General features: G+C 42.0%; 1 protein-coding gene across 7 annotated transcripts in view; it reads right to left on the bottom strand.

Annotated features, from left to right (window-relative positions):
- The window catches only part of Fggy (FGGY carbohydrate kinase domain containing), a 379,357-nt gene that overhangs the window by 66,316 nt on the left and 300,916 nt on the right, over positions 1-12,125 (bottom strand). Inside the window, exon 15 of one of the 7 annotated variants that reach the window (XM_029540043.1) lies at positions 2,123-4,676. The exons of the other annotated variants lie outside the window; for them this stretch is intronic. Coding sequence (XP_029395903.1) covers positions 4,590-4,676 — 87 coding nt within the window. The 3' untranslated portion in view covers positions 2,123-4,589. Of the gene's footprint in view, positions 1-2,122; positions 4,677-12,125 lie in introns of those variants that run through there. 7 annotated transcript variants of the gene reach the window in all.

Genomic DNA, 12,125 nt, shown 5'->3' with positions numbered 1-12,125 from the left:
AAGAAGGAGGAGGAGGAGGAGGAGGAAAAAGGAGGAGGAGGAGAGGAGGATGAAGAGGAAGAAGAAGAAGAATTATTTCTAACACCATCTTGCTTTCTACCTTTCTCAGCTTGTTGAAACCGCCATGGACCTACCATGTTCCTGGTAGGCCACGGCGTGGTAGGAAGCAGCTTTGCAACCTTGTGGATCTGAGTGCAGCCCTGGCTTTGTAATAGTTACTGAATAGCTTCTGGAAAGGCACTTAACTTTTTTAAACCTCAACTTCTCCTTTGTAAACTGAGAGTTCTATTCACTGTTAAAAGAAGATTAAGTGCATTAGGTTCATAAAATTCCTTACCCAGTGCCTTCCTGGCCTGTACTATGGACTCTTGAGTGGTCTTCACCATCACACTTTACCACTGCCATTGAATCGGCCTGAGAATGTTCCAACAAGGCCACAAAAGAGCAAGTGGGTCATAAACTACACTCCAAATGTCTGTGACTATTTCTTTGTATCTCAGTTTAGAACCAGGTGGTTCTGCATGGTCCCCTTGGCCCGGTAAATGTAGCAAGAAGGCCCTTTGAATATGGCTCTCTGTGCTCTCTCTACATACTGAATTTCCCTTGCAACATCTCTCTCTTTCCAGAATGCTCACAAGAACTCTGAGAGAGAGTGATTCTACCAGCTTTACCTGTTACTGCTTCTCTACCATCTAACACATAGTGACTGCCAAGACAGACTCCATGTTCTTTTAATTAAATAGACATGGGACTAGTAGAAATCTTCCAGTTCTTTTTATGGTACCTCTTGTCATCTTTGAGGACCTTAACTGCTGGCTCACACACCATCTACTACTCTTTTGTCCTTAGAAATGACTAGCAAAATGCCAATACTTTGGCTAAGTAAAATTGGGGACCATTACATCTGTATGACTACCCCCAATCCAGGAGATTCAGAAGCACATTTATATATTAAAATCTCAATGGACTTTCACTATGCAGATATTTTGTTAATTTAACTTGAGCATTTTCCTTCACTTAGTTAATCTGAGTATTGCCCAGGCCAGTGCTTCCCAGTGTTGTCTTTTAATATGTCAGAGCACAGTGTTTGGGAAATCATCACTTGTAGAGAACTTGTTTCATTAGTAAAGCTTCCTCTTGTTTCTATCAATCCTTTGGTCTGGTTTTCTCTTTCTATCTAAAACAGCAAAGAAAGAAAGGCGGGCCTAAACACTGGGTCTGACAAAAAGCCACTGTAGGCATGACTCCTCTGAGGACAGAAATGGGCCTGTGACTGATCTGAGCACTCTAAAAGGCGCCAGAGCATCTGGTGAGCGTGAGTACTGCCATCAGTGCCCCACGGAGGTGTTGAGCTTGACACACATATGTCATTTCAAATGTTCTTCCTGCTCCTTCCTCTTCGCCTCTGCCATCCCTGCTGTTAACACTTGTGGTATTCTGCCAGGCAGCCAGCCTTTCCGTGCCCTTCCAGGACTCATTTACACCTCATCTCCCACCTTACTAAGAGAGCGCTGGTGTCATCCCCATTTTCCATGGGGTAAACTGAAGTGCAGGGAGGATGAAGAAAGCCTAAATTGTGTAAATCAGGAAGGGCATGTTGCAGATTTATAATAGGAAATGTTGCTGGGAAGCTAAGGCTCTGAATATCCGAGGCTGGGGCTTTTTTACTCAGACAAAGGAGAGAGAGGAACCCTATCGACCTGACTCCAGCATGAGTTCTTCCAAATCTAGCTGGATAATGTTAATCACATTATAGTTTACTAAGCACTTCCATATCCTTCATTATATCAAACCTCCTGATGATGGTTATGAAATATCACTATTTTATGGAGTTTTGAACGGACTTCCAGAAAGCTACTATAGTAATACTGGCTTAATATGCTCGCCTCTCATGTTTGTCAGCAGACTTGCTGAAGGCCACAAGGCACAGTTAAGGCTCAGACTTAAATCTTCCAGTGCTGAGCTTAAGTCCCCCCCCCCCCCAGCATGGAGCTCGCCGCCATGCCTCTAGCACTGTCAGACCAGCTGTAGCGAAGAGGTTACAGCATCAGCTCGGCATGCTATTGATGTGGCTTTTGAAAGTGACTCAACACTCAACATTAATTTCCTCCTATTGCCATGGCGATGGCTTTCTACTGCTGGAAGGTGACCATGAGATGGCCAAGGCAAAATTATTTTCCTTTTTTTCCTACATACTCTCCAGCAACTCATTTTTGTTATGGTTGTTTTGGTTTTGCCCTTTGATCTAATGGAATGAGACTTTTGCCACATAATATAACTTGGGGCTTCTCAAACTGGGATCCAGGTTGAACCTGCAGTGATCACTTAGGAGTTCAGGAGACATTCCCCTTTCTCAGAAGAGAAGATTGTCTGGCCAGCTTTGGTTCGAGCATCATCAATGACACTAGCTATCTCATCGTATGAAGAATATTCCTGGGCCTTGTCTGTTTCATTTGAAATAAGGAGGCCCACCAGGCAAGGTTAGTTCATGAATTTATATAATCAGGGTGAAAAACACTAACATAAAATTTAGAATGCAACATATACATAAGAAACAGGAGTAGCAGTTGTAACAATGGACATAATAGCGATGATTACTCTTTTCAGAGACCAAATGAGACAGGTTCAGAGTTAGGAATGAAAGTCATTTATTCTCATTCAGCTATCAATCACGCTAATTAGCTCTTCCATCAAACATGTTCTTTTCCTTTTTTAACTATTGACCCAAGCTATAATATGCATTTACATTTATTGTTTCACCATCTTGCCCACTCAATTGTAGCGGTGATGAGGATTTGACTTGACCAAATACCTAGGGCTATTTGCTTAATGAATGAAAAGGATTTCCCAAGCAGCATGTCTGTGTCTGGCTGTGTTAGACCCTAGAGATAGGGAAATGAGTTAAGCGAAATTCTTATTCTTGGGGTATTTACATAAAGGGTCTTTATCAAGGGCAACCATGAAGGGAATGGACATCCACTAGTGACTCTGTCAATCTAATGGCATGGGTGCGATTAAACCTTACATGATGCTTCAGCACAGGGCCAAGTACTGATAACTCAAAGCTTGAAGTGCTGAGAAGGAATTAAACCGACGCTGTTAATGCCAACCTCCTCCCATCAGCAAAGGATGATGGTTAAGGCAGGGAGGAACAGTTCCATGGCTCTCCCCAGATGACTCCTATTGGTGGTGAAGCCAGAGGTCAGAGTTCCAGATAGAAGGCCAGTCTCGAAAAGCATTCTGGGAAGAATTCTACCTGCAAGAGCTGACAGAGAGTCCCTTTGTAACAAGTCACCAGACACTGTCGGATAGACGGAAGCACCTCCCCACTAGAGAGACAGTTTGTCAGCTGTGAATAAGGTACACAGCCCTGTGGTGACAGCTCTCCAGTCTATCTTTCTTAACAGTCAGGCTACTTTGTCATTATTTTATCATGCATCTTTAGGTATATAAAATTCATTCAGTATTTCCCGTTAAACAATGTGGCTCAGCCCTTGTGCTCAGCAGGGACCTTCTAGGGTAGTCTACACTGAGGAAAAACAAAAAGAGTGATGCGGTAAGTGGGAGATGCATGGTACATTCTCTTAGATGTTGGCTTTGCTGAGGTTCCGTTGCTTAACATGTGTGAAAAACCTGAAGTCTGACCCTTACAGTGTAAAGATGAGGAGATGAAGACCCAAAGCGGAGGAGGTCTTGGTCCAGGCCACAACCAGAGTCACTCAGTGATTCACATACACTACAGAGTGAGACATAAGGAAAGTGGAGAGCTGGTGTTGGTGTGGGCTGGTGAAGAGGCTGAGTCCATTCAGAGTAGCCCTGCTCTCTAAGGGGCTGGTGCTCTATAATCAATGCTTCCTTCCCTTCTTAGCCAGCTCCAGGCTATGCCTGTGGAGTCTCACCTCCGCTTTGGGGGCATTACATGCTTATCCAGCTCTAAAGACTGGCTAGGATTGATTAAACTTGGAACTGTATTTTGGAAGCTCCGTTTAGCGAGGTCAGCACACACTCAGTGTTCTCAGAGAAAATTTATAGAAGTGGGTTTCAGCACTTCGCGGTGTGCCAAGCCTAGTGCATCCTTATCTGAGCTTCACTTCTTGCTGCCTGTGACCCAGAGAAACAACTGTGTTTGCCGGTCACCATTGTTGGCAAAGCGCCATTAAATACTGCGATGGCTCTGGAGATTAAATCAGTCAGTAGTCAAGACTATAATTATCAGCTGTACGTACAGAATGGATCTCTTCTGCTATCAGTGTTAGGATGCCCTGGAAAACAGAGTTCCATCTCCCCATTCTACTACACTGAGTCAGACACAAAACAGTCTGTTGTCTCCTAGGAGGTGAAGCACATGTTTAAATGTCCAGTTCGGGACTGCTTGTAAATTTCGCCTCTAGCATCTGCAGTCATCTCGCTGGCTCGTCCAGGTCCCACTCCAGCAGATGGCAGTAGGTGTGACTGGCCTGGCCACAGTCGGAAGACCTGCAACCCTGAACACAGGCTCCTCCAGACCAAGGTGCTAGCCGGCCATGAGGAAACAGAGGACATGAGGTGGGCTCTGTACTGAGCTAAGATAGGCTGTGCATCTCTCTCCTTCACCGGCCTCTCAGAAGGTCCCCTCTCCAGGCTGAAACCTCAGCTCGGACTGTTTTGCAGTACCGGATCTTGTCCACAGATGTGCTCTAGAGAAACAAACTGTTAGCTAAGTGTTCTGGGAGCTTTGAGATAAGGAACCCCCTTTCTACTGCAGGGTTTCTCGCAAGCTTAAGTGCTTTTGTTTTTTGCTTTCATTCACGGGCGGGATTAATTTACACTTCACCTTGTTAATTTGGGGGTGGGGTATACTCAGTTCTAAACTTTTGTTTGCTTTCTTAAACAGGAGGTTGCTCTACCAGCCCCAATGCCAGTGGGCTGTGCTCCTTACAGACCCAGTGTTCTCTCAAGTACTGCGGACTTTGAAGGATTGGAATCCTTCCCTAGACTAAACTCATCTGACATCATTCTGTCACTCTCCCTGGCACCTCTACAAATCGTCATACTGCTCTACCGCCTGGTCTGAAATGAACGTGTCCTCCATTTACCCTTCAAGGCCCACTCACTGTGGAAGCCATGCTTTGAGATCCAACTTGTATCCACGACTGGCAGGCCAGCCAATCACGCACTGGTCCACTCTGGTTTCTGGTTATTGCTTTTCAATCTCACTCACTGTCAGATCCTTCACAGCAGTGACCTGGCTGGGATCTCTCTCTTTTTTTATTTTAACCTAAATTCTACGGGGCATGCTCTCATGCTTGGATTTCCTCAGAAGAAAGAACATGGAATTGGGGATAGAAACATTCCAGCTTGTGTACAAAGTGTGAAGTTGATTAAGTAATGTGCTATCCTCCTATCAGCCAGTCTAGGGGCAAAGGAGCTGGCAGCGACATGTACTACGGAGTGAGCAGAACAGTGCTGGGTACGTGCTCTCGAGTGCAGACTGGCCAAGGGCCAGGCTCCAGGAGTAACTTGGTGGCACAGCATTTGCCTGGCACAAGGCCCTAGGTTTGATCCCACCAGCACAACCTATCATATATGTAAAGTACTAACACTGAACACAGTCAGCTAATAGTTATCATACACGCTGCATCAATCTGTCCTTTTCATTGAGGGATGACTCACGCCAGTGACAGTGCCAAATATTTTGAACATATCATCTCACTTAATCTCCTCAACAACCACATGAGGTATACACTCCAGTATCTTAGTCTTTGAAGTAAGGAAACAGGTTTAGAAAGGCGAGTGGATTTACCCAATACATAGTTATGAAATCTGAACCTGAGACTTGATCTTAGCTTTGTATGATATCAGAATCTGTGCTCCTATTTATGGTGCTATTTATTGGGTGAATTATACAGTAGATAGTTAAAAAAAAAAAAAGAGGGGTTACTAGATGAGAAAAATAAAAAATTCCTCACTGGAAAGATACTTGATAAACTGTAATTCCAGACTGGCAACCACTAATACTCTGAGCGCTAAATGTATTCTTTAAAATTACAGATTAAAAACACTTAGAACATATAACGTATCATCTCCAAATGAAAGTGGAACAGTAGCAGCTGTCCAGCTAAGGGGGAAAAAAAACCCCACATATCACTTACTGCAGTTTATAAAAGTTCACAACAATCTGACATGAAGGCCGTAGTGTGTTTTCGCTTGAAGGATGCCAAGTTCAGTGGCCTTCCTGTGGGCTTGTTTACTGATACCTGATACACTTCAGCATCTGCTCCCCTTCTTGATTGATGCGGTGCTTCACGTTAGCACTCCTCTCGTGCCAGACTGGTAAAGAGATTTAGTACTTAGGCCCTACACTCCTCAGCCAGAGGAGTTACTGTGCTAGAAAACTGGATAAGGAAGAGAGCACGCCATTCATCTACCAATCTGTAGGACCAGTGACACCCCTAGAAACCCCACACGTTTCTGCTATCACGCTGAGCTTTCAACTAGGTGAGATAAAATAAATTCTGTTTTTATAGAATACCCATGAAGAAACTGATTTCTAAGTTAAATGGGAATTTTAAAAAATTGGTACCAGGAATAATATCATCTCCTAAAAGAAGTGGCATGTGTCCTCAATGCCATGACCAAACACCACATGACCTGAAATGCTTTCCAGATCTGCATTCACAATGTAATGTTTCATCAAACTAATCCCCTTAATCCAGGTCAGAGACAAACTGCCAGATCCCAGAGATGTTCCCTGGGGCTCTCACCAGGCCATGGCTGGAGTTTCAATGTCTGCCAGGAATAATTCTCCAGTACTTCTCTCTAGCCAGGCTCTCCCCATGTTTACATAGCCTGCTCTGCTACCTGAAGGCTTTGAGTATGAGGATGTAAGTACTTGGTGTGTCTTCTTTGTAGACAGTTTCTGACTGGGACTTTTATTCTAGTAGCATGTTCACTCACTTACGATAATCATCCTTAAGTGTCATACGGATACGAGTGACCTACAAATAAACAACGTGTTTCTTCTCTCTAAGCAAAACCACTAAGAGCAGCCTAAGTGGCTGCCGGGCTACCACAGGGGAGGTGGTGACGCATGCTTAGCTCTGCTGCCTGCTCACCTGCCCCACCTTCTAAGAGTTACTGTTACCACAGCTGTAGGCTCAGCCCTGCCAGTCTTTCCAACAATGAGAAGAAATAGTGTTTTCCTTACTACTGACTGAAGAGCTGGTAGGACATCTGCTGTATTTCCAAGCCCTAGCACAGCCATTAATGTATAGGCTGTATCCTCCACAGCATGGGGCATGAGGGATGCATTAGTGGGTCTGAAGCCAGGCCACCTGAGCTTAAACCCTCGTTCTACTTCTAACCTTCACAAATCTCCTGCTTTAATCTCCTTCTATAAAGTAGAATAATATATGACCTATCTGGATAAGTTTGTCCTGAGTGTTGAATAATGAAAATTATAACAATATTAGTATTTTTCATAGTAACAGGTAGTGTGCTCAATGGCTTTCATTCTTAGATTTGTAGCAACTCAGTAAGGTTTGTTAAGAAGGAACTGAGGCTTGATGACATTATGTAATGTGTCTTACCAAGTTTGCTCACCTAGCAACTGAGCAAGCCAGAGACAAGACAGGTCATCACCCAGAATGGAACAAGGTGGTTCAAGGACCACTTTCTCTCTCTGTGTCTCTTAAGTTCCTCTTAGCCTGCCACAATAAATCTAGCTCTGTTTCCTCCCCTCTTCCCACACTTAGCAGATAGTTGCCACAATTCCCTACGTCTGGGTCTCCAGGTATTGTTACTACAGTTTATTACACTGCACAAAGCAGAGAGTAATTTGTCCAGTTAAGCCTCTGCTTCTCTCTGCATAGTTAGTTACCGTCCCACTCTGGGATCTTCTTGAATAAAGAGGCCCAGGACACAAAGCTCTCTAAATGTTCTGTTGAAATGGCATCTTACTGGGAGGGCTTTCTTGCCCTCAAGTCAGTAAGGATGCTTTTCTGATGGTCCATTATCTCACTGTCTAATTATTATAATTTAAAGAGAGAATGAACAATTAAAGTTGTTTTGCTTTATATGTGTGAACATGTCCACCCCTTATGGTAAGAGTTAGGAGGCTAAGTGTTCATGTGCGTGCATGAGTGAGTGTGTGTGAGTGTGTGTGTGTGTGTGTGCGTGTGTGTGTAATTAAGTAACTCACCTACAGTAAATGGCAGAGTCGAGGTTTGAAGCAAGCTGTTACTTCGATCATGGCTTTCCCATTCTTTGTCAGGGCTCTTTCCTCCCTCCCTTTGTTAGCCCAGGCAGTGTTGCGCACTTTGTATGTTCCCCCTCATTCATTCTCCTACCACCTAGGCTTTTCCTGTCACATGCCAGCTTTCCCAAGGATGGCCCTTTAAAGGCTGCAACACAGGTCCTGGCTGTGCTCTTTGAATAAGGCCCTTATGCATACACACCTTCTCCCCCCCCCCCCCCGTCATCTTCCTCCAGCCATAGAGGAGCAGAGCAAGCATCCTGGCACCACAGGAAGGACATGGGGAATGGGGGCATTAATGGGCCAAAAACAAACCAGTGGGGTGATTAATTTGGCTTCCCCTTCAACATTATGTTTATCCAGGTTGATTATGTAGCACTTAATTACTAATTTGCCCTACTTAAGCCAAGAGTGCTTTTAATTTTTAATGAGCTAAGGGAGGAAGATGCCTTTACTTTGTAAAGAGCAGATATTTTATTTCCCCATTTTGTCTTACTCAACCAATTAATAACATTTCCAGGGATGTATATCCCTCTCATGAGTTCTTTCTCCCTAGCTCCTTCCCATCCTCCATGGGTTAGCCATGGAAATGAACAACGGCCACTCTGAAACAAATGACATTTATACAAAATGAGGGACATGGGAGTCTTCCATAGCACTTCCAGCAGGTTTCTCATTATCTGCATAGGTGGGCTAGTTCAGTTCTTAAACGGCCATCGTGTACCAGCCTCCATAAACTGCATCATATCATAAGGCAACACTTACTCCTTCACTGAGGACATGTATCTTGTTTTGAATAAAATGTGAGTCAAACCAAGCAGTCTAGTTGGTGACGTGGTAATTCACATTCAGATGCAAGTTCCTTATCACAGACCTAAACAAACAATTTAAGATTTAGCAACACTCAGCAGAATGAGTACCCCAGTACACAAGGCAATGCTGGACACCTTCATACGTTCCTGAAGGGTCTCAGCACCTGCTCTGGTCATACACAGGCTGACTGGCATGCAGCATATCAGGGTACTCACTTGCCTCCTGACTCACTTAACCTAGAGGAGAAAGGTAAAAAGCCCAGCTCTATTGTTCTCTGGCCACTGTGATCAGACAGCTTCCATACCACCCAGTGTTCTGGCTACCATTCATTGACCTTCATCTACCAATATTGGAGTACAGCCATAAACTGTATAAATAATCTACCTTTCAAACTCTCTAAATATCTATGGAGATTTAATTAAAACAGTGACATTTCAATATGCATGCAAATTCTAATTTCTGGCCACCTAATTTGACATCAGATTTTAAGTAATAGTAGTCATACTTAGCTATAGAATAGTCACTGTGACTAACTTATGTTGGGATGTAGCTTTTGGCTCAATTACTTTCTACCAGGTTACTTGTCCATTAGCTTCTCTGGTACTCTTTCCCCATTTGTAAAATTATTATTAGAGTATAAAAAAAATTTCATTGACACATCGAGAACAGTAGAAAAATTTAAAGGATAAAGTTTCTTAGAGACACCCTTAAAAAAGGATACATTATTCATGTTTCTCAACCAATCATATTTTCTCAATGGTTCACTGTAAAATATCAAAAAACCCCAACAAGCAACTGTAAAGATAGGCTTTCTTCTGCACAGTTCTTAAGGTTGCAGTCAAAACTGCCTCATAATAGTGAGTTTTCATGTTCTGAGTCTGGATCAAGCCTTTTTCCAGTGGGGGTGAGGCATGGGATATGTTGTATATGTTGTGTTCATGCATGAACGTGTGTGGTGTATGTGCATGTGTGGACATATGGGTGTGTACCCGTGTGTATGTGTGAACATTACCATGCATATGTATAGTTAGGGCTCTCCTCAATTTCTTCACTATTTTTGAATTTACTAAAGGGCCTGTCTTCTGTAATCTCAGATTTCACAGCCTAATTTACTATGGTGATTACTAAACTATGCAGCATGGATTTGCTATTTATGTATTATATTCATTAATATGAAGGAAAAAACATGCTAACATATTTACATCATTTTGGTTTATCCCTATAGGGACATTTATTGTAAAAAGCTATAATACATATGATAGAGTAAAGCATTATACTTATAAGCATTTGTTTTTTATATATTTTATATATTTATTATAGATAATTATATATACTTATTATATATTTTATCCACAATCATATATATATATATATATATATATAATGTAAAAAATATAAGTGTATGTGTATATATGATATAGAGAGCAAAGATTGTATCATAATCAAACAGCCTCCAATAAAATCAAGTCAAAGAACGAGGTAAATGTTATTTTAGTAACACAATTCTGGAATCCTATGTTTTTAAGGACTCTGTAGATTTTTGGCCATGGTTAAGTTTATAAAAAAAAAAAATGGCTCTTAAAATTTCTTTAATGAAAACTGCAGGGAAAGGGGGGTGTTTTGGAAGAATATAGTTGTTGGATGAATTTGTTTCCATTTTTATCTTATGTGTATGGATGCTTTGCCTGCATGTACTTGTCCACACTGTGTGTTTACCTGGTTCCTACAGAGGCTAGAGGAGGACATTAGATTCCCCGGAACTGAAGTGACAGATTGCTATCTGCCAGCCATCATATGGGCGCTGGGAATAATCAAACCAGTTTTTCGGCACGAACAGTTAATGTTCTTAACCACTTGAACCAGCCCACATTAGATCAAACCTTGTTGATACCAATTGTGCCAGAATTATCTTCTACATAAATGTCTCGATGTGTTCTTTATTCATCTCTATAAAATGTCAGCATGCAGATTACGATGAAAACGAACATATAAACCATGACACACCCACGGATGACAACATCAGTGTCGTGATAATGGCAAGTCAAACAGGACACACTTCTGCTTAAATTTCTGTTTGACAACTGACCAAGGAGTGATTTTCTAGGTACTGTACTACCTGTGACAGGCAGCTAAGCTGCCTACCATTTTGAAATCTATGTCCTTCCCAGAGATGTACTGGTGCCCACTATGGTGCCCACTATGTCAATCAAGGCTTCACTCCTGTGCTTCAGGGCATTCATCTGCACAGTGGGCCTGCTAACACCAGCTAGGTTGTTTCTGTAATACTATGAACAGTAACAGATGGAAAGTAACAGGCCTGTGAGGAGTAGGAGAATCAGATGTTTATTATGTCTTTTATTCTTAAAAATAGAATTCTAATTTTGAGATAAATATTTTGACTTTTACACCCAGGGTGCTATTCTACAAAATGGATTGGAACCAAGACTGATAATTAGATCAGATCCCACATTTGTTTCTGTTCCTTTAGGAGGGAGAGATGTTTGTAAAATGATAAGAAAAGCATTGATAACTAGCTACTGGCAATACGTTTAACATGTGTTAGGAACAACATCGCACTCCCAATTTAATTCTTCTTGAATCTGTTAACTATCATCTAAAGATTTTTTTTGTTGACTTTTTATGAGTATTGGCATATTGGGGGGGAGCACACTATGAAAATTTAATCTGAAATCTGAATCTGATCTAATTAGAACCCAGCATCTCATACCTTCAGGAACCCATACGTAAGCAGAAAAGGGCAAACATATACTTAAAACCCATACTGTTATCAGGACAATATGTGAAATGAGTCAGAATATGAGATGCCAGAGCAGGCAAGATAAATGAAGTCTTAATTCACAGAAACATGAACCTTGAACTTTTAGATACTGTTGATGAGTGTACAAATTCTTACTCTCTCTATAAAAAAAAAAAAAATCCTAAAACAAAGAATTCTCAACTGAGGAATACCGAATGGTTGAGAAGCACCTGAAAAAAATGTTCAACATCCTTAATCATCAGGGAAATGCAAATCAAAACAACCCTGAGATTCTACCTCGTACCAGTCAGAATGATTAAG

Source organism: Mus pahari, chromosome 6 (genome assembly GCF_900095145.1).
Source record: "Mus pahari chromosome 6, PAHARI_EIJ_v1.1, whole genome shotgun sequence".
Classification (NCBI taxonomy): Eukaryota; Metazoa; Chordata; class Mammalia; order Rodentia; family Muridae; genus Mus; species Mus pahari.
The sequence above is the reverse complement of the archived record's forward strand: the minus strand, read 5'-3'. Positions and strand labels throughout refer to the sequence as shown.